This window comes from Camarhynchus parvulus, chromosome 1A, assembly GCF_901933205.1.
Source record: "Camarhynchus parvulus chromosome 1A, STF_HiC, whole genome shotgun sequence".
NCBI classification, from domain to species: Eukaryota; Metazoa; Chordata; class Aves; order Passeriformes; family Thraupidae; genus Camarhynchus; species Camarhynchus parvulus.
Genome location: NC_044586.1, coordinates 1,985,842 through 2,010,905, shown reverse-complemented (window position 1 = coordinate 2,010,905; position 25,064 = coordinate 1,985,842). Strand labels below are relative to the sequence as shown.

General features: G+C 35.9%; 1 protein-coding gene across 2 annotated transcripts in view; it reads left to right on the top strand.

The window, feature by feature from the left end:
• The window catches only part of AEBP2 (AE binding protein 2), a 41,478-nt gene extending 17,484 nt beyond the window's left edge, over positions 1 to 23,994 (top strand). Inside the window, exons 2-9 of one of the 2 annotated variants that reach the window (XM_030959535.1) lie at positions 336 to 543; positions 3,522 to 3,629; positions 10,995 to 11,181; positions 16,118 to 16,242; positions 17,860 to 17,927; positions 20,131 to 20,244; positions 20,502 to 20,568; positions 21,870 to 21,983. In XM_030959535.1, coding sequence (XP_030815395.1) covers positions 336 to 543; positions 3,522 to 3,629; positions 10,995 to 11,181; positions 16,118 to 16,242; positions 17,860 to 17,927; positions 20,131 to 20,244; positions 20,502 to 20,556 — 865 coding nt within the window. In that variant the 3' untranslated portion in view covers positions 20,557 to 20,568; positions 21,870 to 21,983. Of the gene's footprint in view, positions 1 to 335; positions 544 to 3,521; positions 3,630 to 10,994; positions 11,182 to 16,117; positions 16,243 to 17,859; positions 17,928 to 20,130; positions 20,245 to 20,501; positions 20,569 to 21,869 lie in introns of both variants that reach the window. The other variant, XM_030959536.1, reaches the window with a different exon arrangement.
• The last annotated feature ends 1,070 nt before the right edge of the window (positions 23,995 to 25,064 follow it).

The following is a 25,064-nucleotide window of genomic DNA, read 5'->3' as shown; positions in this document are numbered from 1 at the left end:
TTTTTTTGTCTTGTGGCATAAGCAGCGCTATCACTCTGTTAACATGCAACAAATACAAACTTTGATTTAGTTTTTGCCTTTTTTTTTGTCTTGCAACATAAGCAGTGCTGTCATGGATGTAGACAGCTCCAAAGAGCTACAGTTTGGATTTGCTCTGTTAACATGCAACAATTACAAACTTTCATTTAAGTTTTGGTGGTTTTTTTTTTTTTGTCTTGCAACATAAGCAGCTCTATCATGGACGTAGCACAAAAGAGCTGCAGTTTGGATTTGCTCTGTTAACATGCAACAAATACAAACTTTGATTTAGTTTTTTGGATTTTTTTGTCTTGCAGCATAAGCAGCACTATCATGGACGTAGACAGCACAATTTCCAGTGGGCGTTCCACGCCGGTGATGATGAATGGGCAGGGAGTTGCTGCCTCCTCTGCCAAGAGCATTGCCTATACCTGCTGCTGGGATCACTGCCACGCCTGCTTCAGCTCCAGCCCAGACCTGGCCGACCACATTCGCTCCATACACGTGGATGGGCAGCGAGGAGGGGTTGGTGTTACCTTTGGGTTTCCCTTCTTTCTTATTTGCCAATATTTTGCTCTTGAATGACAGCGCCAAATTTTGTTTCAAAATCCTTTTCTTCTAGCTAGTGGCAGCAAAGTTAGTAGCCTAACTTTAAGAATGTAGGCAGTTCTTTTCAATAAATTGAGATTTCCAGGGTTTTGATAGCGTGTTGATTTCTCAACATCCTTGAAGTGCTTACACTTGGAATTCATTTTCTTAAAACTCTTAGTGTACGTGTTCATGCACGTGAACTCAGGTGAAGTCACATCTTAATTACTGTTACCAAAGGAGTCTCACTACAGGTAAAATCCATCCAGAATCTACAGTAGGGAAGATGTAAGACTGACTCAAGAGTACACAGAGTCTTAACAAAACAGCTTTGTGTGTAATACTGATGGCAAGTTTGCCTTCTATATAATTGCATCTATTTTTTTTTTTAATTGAGTTGCATATATAAACATGCAAATTCCAGTCTAATCCCTGGTCAAATGATAATTGGTCTCAATTTTAATGTTTAAAAGCGTCTTCTAGTTAGAGTAATTTCAACTTTGTACTTAACTACCTCCCATCTTCAAGCTCCCAAATTACCTCTGATGTCTGGAATATATCATGTAAACTACCTTTACATCCAGCACAAGCAATCTGCCTGCTTTAGGCACTGTGTGTTGCAGCTCTTCAATTTCTGGGAGAGATAATATCAGTTCTCAGAGCAGAATAGTTTTTGCCCTGTCACTTCTTCAGAATGAAAATGTTAGACTGTTGCACTTTATTTTCAGTGAATAAGAAACTTAAATAAAATGCTAATTTGCATTACTTTAAATAATTTGTTATGTAAATATGTCGCTGAAACAGCTGTGACTCTGGCTGTATTTAGATAATATTTTTTGGCATGATTGAACTTTTCAGTTTCATATTTGATGGCTTTTTTCAGTCCAGTATCTGAGCAGAATCATCCATCCAGTGTAGTGGCTTTTTAGCCACCCATGAGATGATTTCTTAGTTCTGTCCAGAGGTGTGTAAAGGTGTTACATGAAACCTGCATAAAACAATGAAATTAATAAGGCGTGTTTGGATCTTTGTTATCCCATCCTTTACATTTCTTAAAAAGGCGCTGGAAAATTTTACAGATTTTGGTTTGGCGTTTTTTTCCCCTGTATTTTCTTTCTTGTCACTTACATTTTATGTGACATGATTTGTGGATATTTTTATTTAGAAAATACTGGACTGTATTTGTATATTTGAAAGAAGAGGTTGTTGGAAGCACAAAGTGTCTAATAAGCGTTGCATTGAGTTCACACATTTGAATGCCCCTGCTGGAGTTAATTTTTTGGGAAGTTCCAAGGCAGGGCTGTGAAAGGGGGAATGTGTCCTGGTGGGTTTGTTTCAGGGATTTGTCTGCCACCTGCCGGTGAGGTGTTCAAGTGTGTTGGAAATTGTCTCCTGCTTTTCATGGCATTTCAGACCTTACTTAACTGCAACGCCTCTAAATTTGAAGAAAAGTGGGGGTTAAGTAATTGCGTATTGAGAATGGAAAGGAATAGGATAAACATCTTTGCATTGTAAAATGTATTTTTTCCAGCTAATGCTGAGGTCATGGCTTCAGTCCAAACCAGATACATCCATGATGAGCCTCGGAAACTTTTTGACAAAACAGTTTTGATTTTGAAAGATGTTATTTCAAAAATATTTTGGGATCAGCTTCTTGGGTTCCCAAGAAGCCTTGTGTAGTGTAGACTTCTGGCCCGTGATTGCAAACTCAGGTCCTTGTATTTCCCCTGACTTAAGTTCCAGTAACACCTTTGCCAAGTGCCCTGCAGTTGCTGCTGGAAATTCCAGCACACTTACAGAGCTGCTGCAGAGCCAGAAATCTCAGAAATTCCAGTTCTGTGGCTTTGAGTGGATCTCAAAACGGAGGAGTGGAAGACCCCAAAGGTTCAGGGGCTTGGGCCTTGTGTCAGTGGATGTGGATCAGCCCCAGCCACTGAGGGGTTTCCAGCTTTGTCTGAGTAAAGCTGGGTTATGGATCTATTGTACAGCAAAAACGTAGAACTCCCGTGGCTGCTTTTTCATTTAAAAATAAAATCTTTTGAAGGTTGAGGGGGTTTTATTCTCCAAAAGAGAACAAGAAACTGAAATCCAATTAGTTTGCTGCATTTCTGAAAACCTGTGTTATGAACAGTGCTGTTCCTGGGAACTTTCTTTTGCTGTGACAAATTAGGGCTTTACCTCCCTTCACCCACAGACCTGTTGAGGAAATTCTAATGAAAGGCAAGTTCATTGAGCTTTTTTATTCCCTCGGTTACAGATAAACACAATGAGAGGAGAGAGAAAAGCAGCGTGAGTGAGTTCTGCTCCCCTTAATGCACTATTGTGCACATGATTGTTCTGTACACTGAAATCACAAAACAGCCATAGATTTTGAATCCTATGAGAATTGGTAGCTTCCTTCATCAGGAATTGAATGTAAGGCCCTAACTAGAAGTATCTGGTATTCCAGAATACAAAACTCCTGTATATAGACTGCATTGCAATTAAAAGTTTTTACTTTTTCATGCTCAAGGAATAAAATTATTGCTTATGAGAGTAAATTATTTTATTTCTATAACTGCTACCCAGAAAATGCAAATTTTTCATTTAGAAATGTTCTGTCTCCCTGTCTGGTGGATACAGATACTAAGTGCAAACACAAATACAGCAAACCCTGTTGCTCTTGATTGTGTTTATCTGCAGGAGCATCTGTCTCTTGGTATTTTCTTCCAATGACCTGTTCTTACTGAATACTTGGGGTTGTAATTATTTTTTTCCTTGGTGGGATGTGAGAAGTGTGTTTCAAAATAAATGGTTATTGTTCAGAATTCTTTGAAATGTTGTGAGATGATGTAAAAACAGCCTTCTTTGCTAATGTGCTTTTATTTACTGTTCTCTCTGACTTGTGTAAACTTACCACCTTTTTACTCTATTAGGTGTTTGTTTGCTTGTGGAAAGGTTGCAAAGTATATAATACACCTTCAACAAGTCAAAGTTGGTTGCAGAGGCATATGCTGACACACAGTGGGGACAAACCTTTCAAGGTAAGGCTCATTGTGACATTATCTGTCGTTTTTCGAAAAATTCTCTTTATTTTTCCTAATACAATATGTCAATTCAAAAATACCATCGCTGGAGTGAGCTGAAGAACAGTAAGCTGAGCTTTCTTCTTTGCAGTAATAGTGCCCAAAGGTCCTGTTCTTTTACAAAAGCAGGTGGAAAAACTCTTATTGCTTCTCTGTCCCTGTTTCTTTTAATCTATAAATGGCAGGGAGTGTAAAAATAAATAGTGCTGAAGTTCAGGGGGTTTATGCATTTTGAGGTTGAGCTGCTTGCACTGTAACAGTGAGGTATTTTCTCTCATACTTTACACTTCCATATTGAGTTTTGGGTCATGGCTGATGGTGGCATTCCTGCTTGAGTAAAAGCTGCTTTTGTTAAATTCAGTGGAAACACTGGCAGTGACTATTTATGGTTCATTCTCTGAACAGAATAAGGAAGTCAGAAGTGCAGGACCATTGACCTGAATGTATTTCCTGCACAGTATTTTCTAACTTTCTCTTTCTTTCTCCCCTTAATCTGTACCTGCAATTCTAGGTATAGTAGTGTTTATCATTCCCATATCCACCAATCCGTTATTAATGAGCTGCTTCATCCTCTTATGGATACAGTTGGGGCAGTTCATAGCTGTCAGTCCTGGATCACTTGATGGTAAGTCCCACCCACACTACTTCAGATTGAAGTTCTTCCATGTAGGATATAAAAATGAAATAGGATTTGGGGTTTTTTTTTGAGTTTAGGTAGCAATTTATGCCTCCTGCTCTCCCACCCCTAACCTCACCAAGTTTTAGTCCCTGTCTTCCCTCTCTTCTCTTTCTCCTCAGTTAATATCTTCCACTTTTAAAAAAAATTATTTTAAGGCAGCTTTATAACTAAAAATACTTTTCTATTACAGGGGTTTCTTTCTGTAGTTGCATTTTCTATATAGTTTTTAATAATAGTTATGACAGAAAACAAAACTAAATTAAACTGAAAACCAAAAGATTAAAAATAGTGCATTGCATGTGAAAAAGATTTTTTTTTACTAAACAGATTTCTTTTCCATACTGAACTGTGTAGTTTATACTGAAAATTTCTGACTCAAAGTAACCACAGGAAAATGAGTTTTAAAGTTATCATACCCTGTGTTTTAAGGAATGAGTTTCTTGGAAGGATAGCATAAGGATCATAGATCCCTGCAGGTTTGCAGATATGGCTGTTCCAGGAACTGATCTAATCTTAAATCCTAACCTCCTATTATTATTAATAATAATAGTGGTAGTAGTAGCAGTAGTAGTAGTAAAGAAAGCAACCACCAGTTACCAGAGGAAACTTGTACCTTAGGTTTTCTCTATTTTGGAATTAAATATTTTGTCTACCTCAAAGTGTAATGGCAAGCTTTGTTCTTGGACGAAAGTCTTTTAATAGTGTAGTCTGTGTTCCTATTTGGTCTCGATCAAAGAAACTCAATTGTAGAGACACTGGGTTGAAGAGATGGGCATAGCTCAGAAACACCAGCAGTACTTCTGAGTCTGTCAGCCTTACCTAGCAAAACAGAGGTTTTTTGGCTGGGCTGGTTACAGCTAGAGCCCTAAAATTTTCCACAGCTGTTTCTGATAATAATCATCTTGTGTTCAATATCTGTTGTTTCACCAGCTGATTTTCTGTCCTTTCTGGTGTTACTGAGGGAGAGAACAAAACATTGGAGGGTTGCAGTAGTTAATCATCCTGGCTCAATGTGTGTCACTGCAGCATTTTTTCATACTGTTGTCTGGAGTCTCTCTGTTTGTTTTTTATCCCTGTATTTCTCAATCTGTTCCTGGGAGCTTTGAATGGAGGATAATTGTGGTCTGAGTAGAATTTTGTAACATCTTTTGTTCCCCTGTCATTTATGCTGAAATAAGCTTCAGGGCTCACATGAGGTAGCCAAGTATGTGAGTGTCTGTGATGGCAATCTATTAATTAGCTGGCTCCTTTCCTTCATTTGCTGCTTCTTTTTTTTTTTATGCTAACTTTAGAAATCTACTCTCTGAGACAAAAAACACTTGAAGTGTTGGATATTAGTCTTGACCAGTCCAAGAATGGACTTTTAGTAATTGTTTTGTGGCAGCCAGTCAAAAATGGAGCCAATGTGTTCATTTTGTGCATTTAGCTTGTCTCATAAATCTTAATTGCTCACCTTTCAGGGAAAGCCAGATTTTTTGAAGTCAGAGTTGGTTTAAAGACCTGTTCTTGATAATTACTGCAGACAAAATATCTCCCAAAACCTAAATTGCAAATGAAACTTCAGTTGTCTCATGAGGGTATACTTGAATCCTAATATAAAAGGAAGGAATCTGTCATTTTGGAAAACTTGCAGAAAGTAACCATTCAGTGTTTTAGTTAAAAAATAATGCTGGGATTTTTGAGGAAAGCTGTAAGAAGTGGTAATGGAAATAGTACAGCTCTATGCTGTTGTCTGAAGAACTGCTATTTAGAATGTTTAAAAGAAAAACAAAGAATCTTAGCTAGGAAAATTACAACTAGAAAATTGGAAATCTTATTTTTGGAAAGGTAAATCAAATAGTGACCAGAAGAGAGTAATAAGTATATCACAGATTGATATATTCTTACATTTCTAGTGAAAAGAAGAGAGAAATGTAGTTTCTTAAATTGAAAAGCATTGTGGACTGTCTCAAACATAACTCCCTTTTGCAAAGAAGGATATATCCCAACCCAGCTCCCCTTTTGCTTGCAAATGGGCTCATTTTATTAGTTGCACATTTTGGGTTTAATTATCTCTTTTTGTGATACACATGGAGTTGTTCTTTGACTAAAAGCTCCATTCAGCTCTGAATGAGCTGTTCTGCTTTCCTAGTGGAAGGTCTTTGTGGGTTTTACCTGCCCTTCCCATTCATTCTTATCAACCATGTGACTGTGCAGTTCATTTGTCACAGAAATGAACCCACTTCTAAATTGCAAAGGCAAAATGGTTCATATTTTCATAATTTTATCCTTTTTTTTCCTGGCTGTGTAGCTTAGTGTGTCCCTCTCATCATGAGTATTGCAGTATCTGTGTAACAGAAAAGGTAAATTCCTTACGGATGCCTATTTTTGAGACTGTTGTTATGCTCCTTTTTTCTGTGGGGCAGTATCCTGGTAGTGTACATCCAGCTCCTCTCTGAGTCATTTCCTTCACAGTCTGATTTTAGCCAGACCTTTTCATAGTTTTGGTCATTGTAGACATTCATTGAGTATAGGTATTCTCTCCAAAGACATTTAGTATGCTCATATTGTGCATGATTTTACTGACAGTTGAGACAGTAAACCCTCAACATTATTCTTTTTTAGATCTCTTACTGCACAACTTTGCAGCTTCTTAGGAACCAGAGGAATATTGTGGATTATCATCAGCATGCAGGGCTGCTCCTCTTGAGGGTTCAGCAACTTGGCTTTCAGACTTTATAGACAGAATGTAAAGGAATAATCTGCTGAGTCAGAAAACATCCTGGTTTCAGCAAACTGCCCTTGGCAAGTTGAAAAGAAGTGAATATTAAGATATTCCATCTTTCTTGTCCTTAACTTGGCTGTTACAACTATTGGAATAGTTAAAGGAGTTGTGACAACCTGTGTTTTCCAGCATGGTTTCTGGTGTAGGGGCAAAATTAAATTAATCAAGTATTACTTGGCACTGAAGGTTACTTGAGGACACATCAAATGACCTCTTAGATGTTGAGCACAATGAAAGGACAAATGGTAGATGAGCACAAAATAGTGGGAGATTTAATGCAAAATAATTACATAAAATAAAAATAAAGTAAAAATAATAAAGTAATAATAATTGCATGTAGCATTTAGGATTGGGGTTGGTGATCTCAAAGGTCTCTTCCAACCTAAATGAATCTATAAGGATGTAGGTGGGAGTGCTAGCAGCTGCTTCCACCCATGGATTCCAGTGGATGTGCTCTTCATGTTCAAGAGCAGTCATGCAAGGTTTGCTCCAGTGGGGTAAATGTTTCTAGTGACAACAAATGGTAATGCACAGGTTCACTGCAGGCTTCTCCTTAAAATGGGTGAAGAAAGTAGTATTAAAAATGAAGTTTGGTGCTCCCTGTAACTTCCAGAATTCATGAAGGGGTGGCTGCATTTGGTACAGCTCTCAGTAGAGTGGTGCTTGGTGAAATGTAGAAAGAACAGACGAGCAGCTCCAGTCTTCATTGGCAATTCATGTCTGTTACTCTCTTGGCAGAATACTTTCTGTCCATCAGAGCATTACAGATGTAAAATGTAAAGGCACTCTGCCCAAACACTCAGATGTAGAGACAATAAGGAAGTTTATCCAGATGTGTAAACTATTTCTGTTAGATTTACTAGGAAAAATTACACATTGAATAACACAAATAGGAGATTTAGTTATTTTGAATTTAGAACAAAAACCCTGCATTGCTAGATACTTTTATATCCTGTTTGTTAAAGTCACTGGTCATTACTGCCCATTAATAATGGTGGGTATGGGTACACTGGAGAAATTAAACTTCTTACATGTTTACTTCCTTTCTCTTGAAGTAACATATCCACCAATCCGGACCCAATCTGTTGTATTTCAAATTCAATGCAAAATTTTGAAATTTAGGTTTTGGGGGAAAGATGACAAGATTGGTTCAAAGTTGTGCATAATAGTTGAGTTTGATTTATTAGAAGGCCTCTAGAGCTATATAATTATCTGGTGGGAAGCTGATTTGGTGTGACTTACCGTCCAGAGATCCTGAAGTGACAGCCTGAACTGCTCCTTTATCTTTGGAGAGAAGAGACTTTACCCATTAGTAACGGATTGCTGGATATATTATTTTAGAGAAAAAAAAGAACAAACAGGTAAGATTTTTTCATTCTCCTCTTCTGCTATTTCCTGTCTACTGCAAAGGCATTCTCTGTCATCTTTGATCTATCAGCTGTTGATTATTTGAAGTCATGATCAGGTAGTCTCAAAGTACACAAAATCTGAATGTAATAATTTCTGCAAATATTTTGTACTGTGGCTGTAGATTATTAATACACTTCCTGGAAAAAGACAATTTCTAGTTGCAAGTAGCAGATATTGAGGATCTAAGGAGGTTGGTTTGGGGATTTTAAAAGTAAAACTTGGGTAGAGCAAGAAAAGTTAGCAGTAGTTTCTGTAGATAATCCATATAGAATATTTGGGATTGTGTGCTCTGTACACGACAAGAAAAAAGTTATGACATCATGAGTCAACCTGCAGTTTGTCATAAAACAATGTTTCCCATCTGACAAGAAGTACAGTTACGGTTTGAAAAGTCTTGACACATAGTTTGTGCTTTTTTCCCAAAGATGTTGATACCATATTTAACTTGGAATATGGTAATACATGCACTGTACCAAGGCTTTAGGTTATTTTTGACCTCTAGCAGGCATTGGTAAAACTAAAATTTTAATTTCTCAGTGTGACTGAATTTCAAGATATGGGCTGGTTTTGAGCTATTTTTTCTTTCTGACAGCGTTTGTGTGATCAAGAGCTGGAATCTGAAGTCAGGAGCACATTAATGAAAGTTAATCCTAAATTTAGATTTTGTGGCTTAGTTTTGTGCAGCTGCTTTTACGGGCAAGACAGCTATTTCAAGGACAAAAAAAAAGGAGAGCAGAAAATGTTTGCACTGATGCACACATGCATTGTAGACTTATCTGTTGATTGTGAGTTGAACAATCTTTCACAAAACCAAGTGGTTTGGGTTCAAGGTCAGCTTGAGGGGTTTAGCAGTCTAATTTAGTGGGTGCTGGCCTTACCCACAGCAGGGTCTTGGAACTAAATGACTTTTAAAGGACCCTTCCAACCCACACCACCCTGTGATTCTGTATGTGCCAATTTTAATGTTCAGTATGAATTTAAAGTAAGGAAAGTTGTGCTGGAGTTACTGTAGTGTAATGAGATCAGCGTCCAGAGTGTGCTGGGATTTCTTCCATTGGAAGTCACTATAGGTAGACAATGTTGCTGTTGTTTGAACTTGGGAAATCTTAGGGCAAGGTAGAAAGACATAGGGGGGATTTTGGTAGAAATCTTCACAATTCTTGACATGCTTATTAGTGGGGGAGACAGGGAGGAACAAATACAGTGTGAAGGTTCCTCAAGCTTTCTATCAGGGAATTTTATGTTTGAGTTAGTTCAGTACTTAGAGAACTTTCTCTAACTCCCTCTAAGAATTCTTCCCTTTTAAAAAACTCAACAAACACAAAAAAAAAGTTGAAAACATCCATTCATTTTTTGCCTTTTACTGTCTTGAAATCTGTGTACATATTTTTAGTCCTATAGCAAGTATTAAGCACAGTTTTTCTCTTTGTGGACACTGTATTTTACTGCTGATCATGGAAAACCAATTGTTAAGTCTGAGGCAGAAATAGACTTCTCAGTTCTGCAACCACTGTTAGAAAACAGTACAGTTGGCGTTTAGGGGCAAAAATTGGGACATGTGGAGTTCTAAAGCTGTTTTCTTGTCTTCCAATCAAGAAGAAAAATCAGTCATATGGATACACAACTAATTGCAGCCAGTGATGAAATGCATATTCTAAAATTACTTTTCTATTCCCCATGTAAGCTCAGAGCACAATAGAAAAGGGTTGTGCTTCCCTCTCCAATGGTATAATTTAAATACTTCTTTTGCAAATAAAATAATTGCAAATATGAATCAGATACTTATAAAAATACCAATAATTGTAGCCAGTACAAGGTTAGTTGCTGCTGTCATTGTATGTTTCTACTTGATTATTGTTGGATCTTATTTTTCTGTTGAGAGTGGACATTTCCTTTAAATGGGAACTACCTAAATGCTCCTGAAGTAATAACAGCATCCCAAAATGAATGTATAAAGAATTGTTACTACAACTTTACTGAAGTTAGTTTTAGACAGAACTGTAAGGCAGCTGTTCATTGACTTTTTATAGTGTTTACACAGAGCATTGACCTGTTTCAAATTTCATGTGGGTAAGGATGTATTTGTTACTTCTGCCTTGTCACAAGAAAGGAGGATGTTGCTGTTACCAGATGGAGAGCATTGGAGAAGTGTTGCAGCAGTAACAGTCTTTTGAAAGCCAAGGGAACGTTGGCCTATGAAGAGGGAAGTTTGCATGGTTTGAGATTATTTTTATGCTATACAATTAAAAATATAGTATGGCATAAATATAATGAAATAATTATTGAGAGTTAAAAACTTCAAACAAATGTATTTCAGAATATTTTTTTTTCTTTTTAAGAATTGCATGGTCATTAAGGATTTGGTTTTGCTTTAGTGTGTTGGAAGTTGAGGCAGAAAAGTCACACCAAGGTGTCTGAAGCTCCTGTGCCACACAGGCACTGATGCAGTTGTTGTGTTTTTTCTCACTAGTGTGTAGTTGGTGGGTGCAATGCCAGCTTTGCATCTCAGGGAGGACTTGCCCGTCATGTGCCCACGCACTTCAGCCAGCAGAACTCTTCTAAAGTTGCCAGCCAGCCAAAGGCCAAAGAGGAATCTCCATCTAAAGCTGGAATGAATAAAAGAAGAAAATTGAAGAACAAGAGACGACGATCACTACGTAAGTGTTCCACAGAAGTTCTTGAAAGGTTTGTCTCGGAGTGAAAGTTCCTCCTCACTCTGGTGGTTTCTCTGCAGATTTGAATCTGGTAGGGTTGGCATTCCTTATGATGGGAAGAAAACAATTCCAGGTTCTGTTTGTGTTCCTTTTCAGGGTAAATCTTTGTGTGTCAAGGAAAAAGATCAGTTTTTTGTGAGCAACAATTGGAGTTGCCAATTGAAAGAAGCTTTTCATTTCAGAGTTGCTTTTTGTTTACTGACTCTATTACTGTTGGAAAGGGTTCTGTTTAGTGCTAATGAGATCTGAAGTTCAGACAGAGATTGCAGATTCATATAAATTTGAGATAAATACATGTTATATAAGCTCTTTTTTGAGCACAACATTTCATTATGTTAATGACAGTTTTATGAGCATAACCAAGATCTAATTTTGGGCAGAATTGACTTGCTATGTTTTTTTAATCTGTCTCCACATAGTTGATGTTCATTAATTTTATATGAACCAATGTGCTGAGAGGTGTGATTTGTCATTTAAAGTGAGAACTGTTTCCTCTAGCAAGAAATCATCACTTACCCAGTACCTTTTCCAGTCCATTTGGATCTGGTAGTTTGATTCCTGAGTTGTCCTGGCATTAGACTAATAAAACATCAAATTTCTATAGAGATTCTAATCTACAGAAATACTTAGGAAAGATTAGGCAACTGTTAAAGTATTTAAATTTGGGCTAGAATTGCTTTGGATGCAACTCTCCAGTACTAAACTGATCATTTGCTAATATTAAAATGTTACTCGGCCACCTGCATTTTAGAAGAGACATTATAAAACCCCTTTAGATTTTTTTCTGCTGGTATGTCAACAGCTGAAGAAAAAACTATGTGTATTTTTACTTTGGTGCAAAATCCATCTTACAGTTTTGGAAAGTAGTAGAAAGTACCTTTTTTTTATGAACCACTGGACATTTTAATTCTCATAGTGTCCACAGTTTTATCTCTCCAAAGCTCTTCTGTTGCAGAACATCTAACTGTATCCATCTTCCTCTCCCTGTGAGGAAATACAGTTACCAGTTATTCAAATAGTACTGCAACAATGGATTCACATACTAGTGGTCTTAGGTGATTACTCTTTATCACATGGTTGTGATTTATTCTTTATACTTCACCTATGTTTTAAGGAATTTTGTGGAAATTTATGAAGTAGTGGTTATGTTTCTGCCTTGCATGCAGACAAGCATGTCCTGGGAAGTTACATTACATTATCCTCTGGAATTCTGAAAAGTTTCCTTAAAAATTCTTATTATTCTTAAAATATATATGAGCAAATTGTATTGTGAAACATATCGTAATTCCTCTGGTTTTGGTTCAGCATTTAAAGAAATCAGAAAACTGTTTCTGTCCTTTTCAGAATCTGGTTTTCAAAGAGCTTTCCCTTTCACTGTGGAAATCTGGGTAAATGAGAAGGTTGCAGAAGGGAAGGCTGATCGGTGAAGGGTTATGGGCTCACTTTGCAGTATCATTTTGCATCTTAGATGTAATGAGAGAGACAATCGAGATAATTACAGGTTCCTAAAAGATCATGGTGATTTGTTGACTGTTACACAAAATAAAAATGTCTGAGACTGGTTACTGGAAAATTCTCATTTTCAGGAGTTCCTGAGTTGCATGTTAGCTTGCTTCTCCATATTGATTTTGTTAGGTGGCTGATTTAATGCATCTTAATTTTCACCCCACCAACTGCAGAAGTAGTTTTTCAGGTTGGCATTTTATTAGTAATTGATAAACATCATATTATATTATTTGACTTACAAATTTCAAAGTAGAGCTTCATAATTAAAACTTCAAATCACCTGTTAATGTGCTCTAGTTGTCATAAGAATTTACTGCAGAAGTTATGAATGAATTTATGGCAAAAAATGGAAATAATAAATATTGTGGGAATGTTAAAGACCAGACTCAGTATTTGAATGGTCTGCTGTCTTGATCAAGTGTTGCACAGGAAGAAAAATGACAGCTGCTTGAGCAATTTCTTATCTTCTTGCCTCTTGAGACAAATGCAATGCTGGCTGTAGACTTTTGCCTTGGGGCAGAAATCATCTCTAACTGAATTGGGAACTGACTACTGTAATGTATTTCTCCAGAGGGTATGTGACCCAGAAATGTATCCAAAGTTGATGGCATTTTCTGAAAATGCTGAGTATTGGCAGCTTTCCTTTCAAACTTTGTGTGGATTATTGTTGGTGAAGTGAACGTGACAAAGGGCTGATACGATCTTGCTTGTCTTTGTTTCTTAGCTTGGTTTTAGATAAAGAGTGAAGTGTGCAAGTTTGTGTGTTTTGTCTTTACAAGAAGAATGGGAGAAGGCAAAACCTTTATTTAGGAAGCCAAAATAACACAATTAACATCATTAATTATTTTCAGTCTAGAGTATATGAAGCTAAATACCTAAGAAGGATTTATATTTAGATATTTGTAAGTGCCCAAAAGGAGAGATGTTTAACACATGTAACCAGGTTCTCTGCAAGGTTTCTTCTCTTACAAGGACTTAATGATATGGATGTAAAACAAAATGCCATTTAGTAGTGGACAATCTGTTTAAATCACTTGGAGATAATAATTTGACAGAAGCTGACAGTTTTTCAGCACAAAACAATTTGTCTCTGTAAAAAAAAACTATTGTCAGTATCTTCTTTCTACCTCGTGGTTTTATTAGACCCTGGCTTTTTTTAAAGGTGTAAGTGGATTACTAAATATTTATTGACAATTAATGGCTGATATATGCTGTGACTGAAGCACCCTCATGTATAAATTCTTAATAGTTTAAGTACAGCAAATTTATACATCTGCTTCCTGTTTTATATCTGAAGGTAACACCTTTTTGTGAGAGAATGTATAATGAAAAAGGAGATTTTACTGTGGCTATATGTGATGAGACTACAATCTTCTGATACTTTTTAAAGAGAATTTCTACTGTTACTTAATTGGTTTTTTTAAGACCTTGCCATTTCAAAGTATTTCACTTTTCTTTTGTCCTGTCTTATGTTGTTATGTTCTTGTAAGTCTGAAAATCAACTTTTTATCATAAAAGCTTGTTTTACTGGTGGCACCCTTTTAACTGGTCACATTCATGGTGCTGTAGAGATCTTATTTGTCTTAGAAATTTCGATGTAGAATAATTCAGGATTAGAGTCCATGGCTGGCTTTCTCTTCTGGGTGGCCTTTTACATGTTCCCTCATTCATGCAGAGGGGCTTTTAGAACCAAATATATTGCAAGTGTGCACCTCTAAAATAGGTCACAGTATTGCTGTTCTGAAGCTGCCCTGACTAAAATATTGTCACTTGCTTTTTCATTGCAAAGATGACACTGTAGTTATCAACATGCATGATAATTAAGTTCACAGGAGGAATATAAGAGAGATAAAGAAGCTTTCTGTCCATGAAATTTTCAATGAGACTCTATTACTTATGTAGAGCTTGGTTTTCATTTGGTGGGTTACTGATGTGATGATGTGATTTATTTGACATAAGGAACTGATGTGTACTTGGAACTTGCATTATTAAGCACCAAGTAAGATACTTAAATCCATTTTCTCAAAATCATTTTGGGGTAAAGAAGCATAGAAAATACTAACACTTAAGAATAATATAAATAATTCACACACTTTTGAAAAATTGTACTCTTTCTTCTGAGTCTGCTGAATGTTTTCCACTGTAAATCCTGGAGAAGTTTGTTGCATAAACCTGAAAGCAATAATTTGTTGGTTTTTTCCCCTTCTTTCCATCTTCCCTCCTTTCCTCCCTCAGAAATATTTATAAAATATTTATATGCTTGCATCACTGAGCACCTGCAGCACGAGCTGGGGTCCTGCATTGCCACTTAGAGTGAGAACTCATTGCAGTGAGATGATTGCCTAATTGGCAGTGTCCAGCTGAGATGGAGCAGGGACAGAACACAATGTACAGATGAATGCTTACCAACAATCAGCCCCAGGAGTGCAGCAAGTGCTAGCTCCAAGTGCAATTTGTAGTTCATTTTGAAATCATGGATACAGGAATAGAGAAGCTGCTTTAAATGAAGACAGCAGAAGTTTCAATCACTGTTTGTGCAGATTTCAGGGTAATACATAGTTGATAATGTAATACCAGTTCCTATTCTTAGTTTTAACTTCAGTATGTTGTTTAATAAATTGATGCTCTCAAGTAAGGCTTATAAATGTGAATATTTTCATTCCAACTTTTCTGCTAATGTGACATAGTTACAGTTTTATATGGTATATTTCAAAACTTTTCTGTGAAATATTTCTAATACCATATTCTTAATAACAATTATTTTTTAGTTTGAGTACTTTTAGTGTAGAATTGGACTTTTTGAATTTTGATTTAGGGTGTAAAATAATTTTTCTATTGTTCAAGAAACACTTAACTATAAAAATCCATTTCTCAAAGGAAAAGGTCTTTATAATGCCTGCTGCTTTTATAATGGTTGTAAAATCTCAGCTGGGTGTTAGTTGTGCCTTACTCATTATAAATTGAAGGTTAATGCATGATGCATGCAGCTTGTGCTTCTTGGGTAGAAAATGTTTACTAATAGTGCAAGAACATGGAATGACAACTTGTACATAGAAAGAAATGTGTAATAGTGTGGAGTTTTTCACCTGACCATTCAGCATTATTGAAACTGAAATGAGTGGATGTGGTTGCATTTTTGGAAATAGCTATTTCATTCACAGGGAGTGTGTTTTGAGCAAACTTGAATTGTGCTTCTCTAGGAATAATTTTTCCCTCTCAGTAAAAGTGATGTTTGCAGTTCTCTGACAAGGTAGTGCTGCTGACAGAAGGATAAATGATTTACTAATGACACTTCAGACCTATTTACATGCTTGAATGTGTTTGAATGCTTTCAATGTGTTGAGCACTAAGGATCTCTTTTCATTTTTTCCAGCAAGACCTCATGACTTCTTTGATGCACAAACACTGGATGCTATAAGACATCGAGCCATCTGCTTTAACCTCTCAGCACATATAGAAAGTTTAGGAAAAGGCCACAGTGTTGTATTTCATAGTACTGTAAGTATTTATATGATGAATTCTGTTTGTTTACCTGCATGTCTAAAAAATCCAATCTTTCAGAAATATTTCTGTTTTCTTCTTACTGCTGTAGACATTTAATCAGAAATAAGCAATAGTGGCTCTTTGGTATTGTTGAGCTGTCCACAGTTGTTAGTAAATGAACTTTTAAGAGGTATTGGTGGTAGTTGTTCTAGCTCACAGATTGAGTGCATTGCAACATTTCCTGATCCAGTTGGGGAATGTCTAACAGCAACTTAGTGTTGCAGAAGAAAACTGTTTCTATCTTCTAAATAAGAACACAGTTCAAATGGCATTTCCATGGTCATGAGTGACAGTGGTCATTTATCACAAGAAGTATTTTTGGTGTATAATTGAATATGTAAAGATGCTGATCTGAAATATGTGTTTATTCCCTTTTTTCCTCCAGTTTAAAAGATATAATCCTGAATAAATTTATTCCCATCCCCATTTTTTTCTTTTAATAATCTTAGCACCAAAATATTGGGGAATTGCTGGAAGGAGGCAAGAACCAAGTGAGGAACTTGTGTTTGGATAGGAGAGACATCAGTATTAATTTAGAAGAGTTCAAAGCAGGGATAAAATACTGAATTGGGGTAGAAGGATCAGAAGTTAAAAAAGTTGAATAACCTCAGGTTTTCTTAAGCATGTTGGGAGATGAGGGCATGTAAAAGGTGGAGACTTGACTGAAGAAAAGAGGAAAGAGATGGGACAAAATGGTGGGGGGTGGTTTTAAATTGGTTGAATAGTCCAAACAAGAAGTGCTGGCTGACATGTCTTCAGCTACAGCTTAATCTTGGTATGGGATTCATACGCTTGAACTACCAGTCTCTTTCCATAAATAAAAGATGATTTTGTGTGCATGAAGCTTATTTCACCTTGTTCTGCAAGGCTGATGATTGTTCTGAATACCTGTAGCCTCTGTTGAAGATCTTTTCCAAATTATTTCTGCTGAACTAAGGAACAGATATTACAGTGATTGAAAAATGTAACTTATAGGTTACCCTGTCATGCCATCCCCAACCTTTGAAGTGGCTTGAATTAATTCTCTAAAACATTTGAACATTGAACTGTTCTCTGGTTTTAGCTTTTTTTAGGTATTTCGGTTCAGTGGCCACATGTATTTTAACTAGTTACATAGTTTCAATATATTGAAACCTGGTAAGGCAGTAAATGAATCCAGTGAGATGCCTGCAATGCACACAATTTACAGTGTGAAATTGTTTTCTTTTTCCAGAAGAGGTCAGCAGAACTCCATGTCTGATTTGAGACCACTTTGATGCACATTTGCTTGGAATTTCCATTTTGTTTCTGGGACAGTGCAGGAAATGTAGAGAGTGTAGTAAGAATATTTCCAAATAAAGCTGGATTAAGTGGACATCTTCTGGCTGAATTGTGGTTTTCACTTAAAAACCTAAATGGACTTAAGTTCTTCGCAAAACAATTTTAAGTCTTCAGAGCATATGTATTGCAGACACACAACTTTCAAGGAGTATAACAGTTTGCTTTCTATGAATGTCTAGTAGGACATGAAGAACAACTTTTGAGAAAGAAATCTGTAATTTGGTTTTAATTATAATTTTGTAATTATTATAGGTAATAGCTAAAAGAAAAGAAGATTCTGGCAAAATAAAACTCTTGCTTCATTGGACACCAGAGGACATGTGAGTACATTGCTAGTAATGCATTTTAAATGGGGAAGGATTTACAGTGGGATCAATGAACTGCTACTAAATTATTTTGTGCCTGTGAATATTTGCATTAAAGAGTTACTATTTTAAAAATGCTTTTCAAAAAGTAATTTAGATGTTTAGAAATTAATAAACAATGAGTTTATTGATTTTTGCTTTTACTTTCAAGTCTTTGGGCTCTAATACCAGTTCAGTTAAATTTCCATCTGTATTTTTAATGCATTTTGTCACAAGTTTCAATTCATTGTGAGAGAAGAAAGCTAAAATATCCTTATAAAATAGGCAGTTTTTGGATTCCTTTTAGGGCAGATGGTAGTATTATATCCAACAGCATTCTGAATTATTTTTTTAATGAATACAGATGATATTATTTTACAGATAAAGACAGTTAATCTTAATTTAAGATAAGCATTAAGAAGTATGCAACACTGGGAACATGAAAAATAAGAGTAATTTTTTTTTAATACAGAGTCAAATTATTTTTTTGCTCATGTGGGTGAATTCAGTATTAGAATCTCTGCATTGGAGAGAGTTTGTTCAGACATGTTAAGACATTCCCAAGGAAATTTAGATTTGGTTGGTCGGGTCAGAGGAAAAATATGTTTTATATTGCTGTTTGCTGTATCTTGGTTGGGTTAGATGGGTTAGGTAGAGTGTGTATTTCAGGCACTGAATGATGTGGTTTTGAATTACTGAGTATTCAGTTCATCTTGATTATTCCATGTAAGCAGAGGAGATGCCCAGGTATCCTGGCACACACCATCAGTCTGTGTTACACTGTCAGGGCACTCACACTTCAGACAGTGAAATGCACTCAGGGTAGTTCCTTTCCACTCCCCTGAGCTGTTCATCAGCTTTCCCCATGGAGCTGCCAGTAGTGATTTAACTTCTACACTCCTGAGAAACTGCACAAGTTCTCCAAGATGTCCATATATTTAGGGTTTTGGTCAGGAAAAGTAAATACAAGTCTTGAAGTAATTTCCTCTACAAAGGGGAACTAACTTCTAGTGGGCTGGGGTTGTTTTGTTGGTTTTGGTTTTTGTTAAAAGCAGGAATTTATTTTTGGTGCCAGTAAATCAGCTTACTGACTTGTTGTCTTTCTGTATATTTCAAAACTCTGCATGTGAAAAGTTTTCTTTTTTGCTGTTTGTATCTTGAGCATACAGTTGCTACTGAAAATGTCTTCCCAATGTTGGTTGTTCAAAAACTGATTTTTGGCTTTATTTAAAAAACTTCTGTGATGTTTTTCCACCTTTCAAGATCCATGAGACTTAGTGAATAAATGGATTGCCTGCTGGGTTCTCCCTCCCCCTCTGCCTTCTTGTTTTTAATTTTTTTCTTCCTCCTTCATCTGAAAGGTTTAATTGGAGAAACTCCTTTTCCTGCTGGGTTAGAGGTTCTGGGTTTTATTTCATGTTTTGAATAGCTTACCCTAAAAATTGAATTTGAGTTGCAGCTAACTTTCATGCAAAGTGAAATCTTTGCAACATACAGATTCAGTGAAATGATTTGCAAAAGTCTGTGAAATTTGGTTTTGCAGAGAAAGAGCCATTACATTTAGTTTCAACTGTTGGGCTTCTCAATTCGAAACCTGTTTCAAAGACACCTTAATTTCAAACTCCTCCCCCAACCTGAAGTTAATCTCTGGCTTCTAGGACATGTAGAAAATTTTAAAAACCCCACCAAAAACCCAAAGAGGATAATCAAACAATTAACTTCAGCAAAGTTGGAGCATTTTGTCTTTGAAACCTTTGAGCTTGGAGCAAGGAAATGAGTGTAGCTCAAAGCTCAGCGCCTGCAGTGTATCCCGTCCTTTAATTGAACAGAATCAAAGAATTTCTGCCAGTGAAATAAGTTATTTTCAAAGGGCTGGTTGTTTTTTCTGTTACCCATTTTCACATTAAATTGTTACAGTGGAGAATGTAGTGCCATTATCATTGTAGACTCAGAATATATTTCTGGAATGATCTAAATTGTCTTCAGTGTCTTTTCAAACTGAGAACCTAAAAAACTTCAAAGTATAATGTGTAAAGATTGGCTGCCTTTCCTCACTCTGGTGAAGATGCTTTTTAACCAGGGAAATTTGCTTCATATGTACTAGTTTACCACATAATGTTATGGTAAGAAAAACAGTTGATCTTTTTTGAATATTTTTATTTTATTTATTTATTCATAGTCTGCCTGATGTGTGGGTAAATGAAAGTGAGCGACATCAGTTAAAAACTAAAGTAGTTCATTTATCAAAACTACCAAAAGATACTGCCTTGCTTCTGGATCCAAACATTTACAGGTAACATCTTCATTTTGCAACTTTCTTTACTTGAATGTAATCTTAAGCCTCACTTAACTTTTTGACGTTGGAAAATCAGGATTGCTAATGTATTATGCACCAGATCAGGGAGCCTTGGTACTGTACACGTCCAGGAGTTAAGTTCTGAGGTCTTAAGTTATTTCAGAATTACTTCTTGAACTAAACTCTAGTGACTGAGAAACGGGGAATGTGTGTATTTACCAAGTGTATTTTACTTTTTTGTGCTTGGTGTACAGAAATTCTAGTAAAGGAGGTACATACAGTGGAATCCTGAAAGATCACTTCTGTTAAGATCACATACTGGTTTGTATACCAATTTTTTTAAAGTCCAAATTTATCTTTCCATATTATATTCAGCTGTAATACATGCAGTATTACCTTGAAACTTGTACTTGTGTTCAAGTACTGTTATTTTTTATTACAAGATTCTTTATAGGGGACAAAAGGGAACAATCCATGTTACTTGTCTTTAAGCTACTTTCACATTTCTGTTTTTAGGCCCTCAGATTGGCTTCTAATCCATCTGGTTTCTAATAATTTCCTGATTCTCCCCCCCCCACCCCTTTATTACTGCTCTCCCATGATTGTCAGTACCCACAGTTCTGTGTGTACAGTTTTTAAAGGTAATCTGAAATGCTTAATTCATTCTGAAATTTTGAGCATCCATAGATCCATATGTGATTATATTAAAAATCCATGAAAATGGCTTTTGGAAAGAAAGTTTATCATAACAGAAGTTCAGTGTTCCGATGTTTCTTCCTTAACATCCAGTGACCAAGAGTCTCAAGGAGTAAATAAAACACTAAGCTGAGGTCTTTCAATGCAATAAGCCTTTCAGTTCACCTTTAATACTCAGTGTATTTCACTAATCAAATTAATGAAAACTTGCTTTATGATACGAAAACCAATCCTACTGTATTTGCTATCTTTGTAAATGTGTTTTAAGTACTTACCTTAGCCTATGAATCATTGCTGTTAATGGTAAAATCATAAAAATGTTATGGTGAGACCGGATTGTGTGTTTTAAAGCTGCTTAGCACAGTGACTTTTATAATCTAATTGAGGTGTTAATAATTTTACATTGATTACCTTAGCTGAGCTTGATAGATTAGTTTGCTTTGAAAAGAAAAAAATGGCCTTTTAAAATAAAAATTTAATGATCTCTGGATTAAGCCCTTGGAGAAAAATTAGGAGCCCTTTCTATCTCTCCCAAATAAAATTAAGGTCCCCACATGTAATGTTGTGCTCTATTTTTAGCAGTATGGATCAGTCTGTAATTGAAATGAGCTTTTGGGACCAGCTGAGGGAGATTAATGATGTAAATTTTAAAACCAAAACTTCAAAACCAAACTTTAAAAATTAAAACCTCTTTTTAAGAGGAAAGGGTAGTTAAAGAAATTCAGTGGCAGCAATTAATGTCATGCTTTAATAGAAAGTCTGAAATAATTATCTGAAATGTACACTTTAGTGAGATCATCTGAAATGGCTCTTGGTTTAATCAAATGAAAGTAGATTTTGTGTAGTCATGATTTCATAGTGCATTCAGCTGACCATTGTATACATCACAGGGTCTTAATGTAAAGCTGTACCATCTTCTTTTACAGAACGATGCCCCAGAAGAGGTTGAAGAGGTAAAAACCAAGCAAGTGGGGACCCCTGCAGTCTTAGTCACTGACAATGGATTTAGAAATAAAGTTGCACATTAGTCAAATCCCATCTTTTTTTTTTTTTTTTTTTTGTTTTTTTTTTTTTTTTCTTTTTGGTTTTTTTTTTTTTTTTTTTTAGAGAAATATTTATGCTTAGTGTAAACATTCTGTGAATGAAGTTGATGCTTCCGTGGAATATATTAATATATTACTGTATATCCACATTTTCATGGAATGGTACAGTGGGAGACTGAGCAAACACTCTTCTGGCAACTTAGTGGAACAACTAAAAGGCTTTGCATGCTTGCTTCTTTAAGCTGCTTTTTTCTTTAGTGAATACAGTAGTCTATATTTGATGAAAAGAAAAAGTAACCATCACCATTTCCTCCCGATTCCCAGGAGAACTGTTAACAAGCTATTGGGCTTCCTGTCAGTGTTAACTAAACCTAACACATGCCAGACAATAGAACAGCTACCAAGGGATGATCCTGTTGCCCTTTGAGTATGGTGGATAGTAATCATTTGTCATTTGTGATCTTGTGTCCTTTTGCAGCTCCCTAAAATATGTTGGATTATGGTGTTGAATCAAATGTTGATGGAATGCTTGTCTTTTCCAGTCAACTCTGAATACATATAGTAAGGTGGCAGGATGTTCAGAGTGTTGCAGTCTGTCTGACCCCTTTGCAGGAGTAGTGTGGTGTGTTCATCAGGTCTGCTTTGGTGTGATCCGTATCAATGGACGGGTTTGGGAAACCTCAGTGTAAGCAGTCAGTGTTACTGGTGATTTATTTTGCTTTTTTGACCCTCTAGGATCCCCATTCACTTGTAAAGTATACTTTATTTGGCCTAATGTTTTCTAGATGTAAAGAAAATGGTATTTTTTAAAAAAAAATTAATCTAGAAATTCAATCCTTTATGCACCAAAGTTGGCTTTGAAAAGGAAAGTAAAATCATTTTCTTGCTTAATAAGCAAGAAGCCGTGGATTTTTTTTAACTGACAAATAGAGATGCGTCTAACCTGTTAGTCTTTGTATGGAGACAAAAATGTTGCATATAGATAATAGGTCATTGCTTGTAAATATTTCAGCAGATTTGTAATATATTTTTATATTATGAAATGTACTGTAGATGTTTTTCTAGAGGCATGAAAGTTAAAATGTATATATTACGGTAGAAATAATATTGAAGGATATTGTAATTCACTAGTGCTGCCAGAAGAATTGTTTAAAAAAAGCACCTTCCTTAACAGTAAAAAAACCTTCTTTTACATACCTAAGGGACTATATACTACTGTTAGTATCTGTTGTAAGAACAAAAATACATTGAACATCCTTCCCAGAAATCTTAGAGGGATGAATAGTACCCATAATTAATTCATGGCACTCCTTTCTAATAGTGAACACAGAATTAGTTTTTTCCTTACTGTTGGAAGGAACTAATATGTAAAATTTGTATGGATATATGCAGTCAAACTGCAGAGTTAGTCCTCCTTATTGGGGAGGAATTTACTACAGTGAAACTAATAACCAGCAGTTTTTACACTAAATTTTTATTAAATAGATTAAGACTTAAAGTAACCCTTTGGTTGCAGAAGTGAGCATATCCTAATGTAGTACAAATGCGTTCTGCATTGCTACTGACACAAGTCTTGCTTAGCTCCAGTGGGTTAAAAATGTTACTTATATACACAAAAAATAATCTTATCAAGGATATGAAGTGCAGATTAAAAGCACCACTAATATAAGATGTTCTGGAATGGTTGTTTAATAAGGGTATTATTCATAAAATCTGTAGTGATGTGACTTTATTTTTGGAAGAAATGCAGTGTTTTGGTTTTTTATTTTCTTTGCTTGAGCACTTCACCTACTGCTTTTTCTGTACCTATAAAGTAATCCGTAATCTTTGTTTCTTTTTTTTGAATTTGTTATAAAATTGCCAAATAGAAGTGTTTCAGATATAGTTTGTATTTGTATTTTTTTAATTTTATTGCTTCATGAGTTTCTTGTAAGTCATTTATAATTGACAGATGATTGTAGACCTTGCCTGAGTATTTTTTCTAATAAAACAAAGCAAACAAACCTCATAAGCTTCAAAATTGTACAATTTCAATGGAATTTTCAAAAACAAATGCAAAAACAATGCTGTTTCCTCTGTAAGTTGTGACACAGACCTTTACAGAAGGAGGAATTAATGGATTTAGTGTGGTGTTCACGTAAAATGGGACTTCTCCTGGGTTTGAGAAAACTATTACCTGGTGTTCTCATGGCAGGATTTCTGCTTTGGAAGGAAAAATCAGTTTAAATTACAAACATCTGTGAAGAAATGGATACACTGGAGTTAGATAAACTTTCCATAATAGTCAAAAGGTAAGTGGACATTTGGCTGGTGTTTACCTTGTAGTTATGGAAGTGAATTGCTAAAACTATTTATGCTTGAAAGTTATTTGCATTCTACAAATTTTGGAATTACTTGGTGGTGTTTTGTTTCAAATGCCAGTCTGTTCTCTAAAGCTCTGCTGCATTTTTTTGTGTGCCCCTGGGCAGATTTCAGTTTTGTTGGAATACCAGGTAGGTGGAACTGCCACTGTGTGCTGGGGGGCACTGACCATGTTTTTGTTCTGGAAATAATCTTATTCTTACTCTTGAAAAGTGTTTCTGAAATAATTGGCCTCTCCCCTTTTAAGTAGTTCCATGTGCTTTGTTTTGGGATGTTTGGGATGTAACATTTAAAGGTTTCTCCCTGTCTTTCTCAAGAACATTTTCCAGACATCTACAGATTGCATTCCCTCCCAGCTTAAGTGTTTGTTTTCTTTGTAGAGAAATGTCAGCTCCTTGAAAGTCACACTTTTCAGGAGTTGCAGTGCACACAAATATCTGTGTTCAAACTTCCATTCTTTTGGAATGTGTTGGCTTGAATTATACAGTTTTCTAAAATGGAATAACAGGATTTTTTGAGTGAGGGATTGTGTTTTGAGCTCGAAGACCAGCTCTGCCTTTTGCTTAAGTGGATGGAAATTCTTGTCTGGGAAAACTGGTAGATGGTATTTGAGCATAGCACACAGCTGATTGTTTGATACTAGATCTTAGTCTGTTTGCTAATAATGCACCTTAAGAATCTGTTTATTAAAGACAGAGCAGAAACAAATTGGTATTT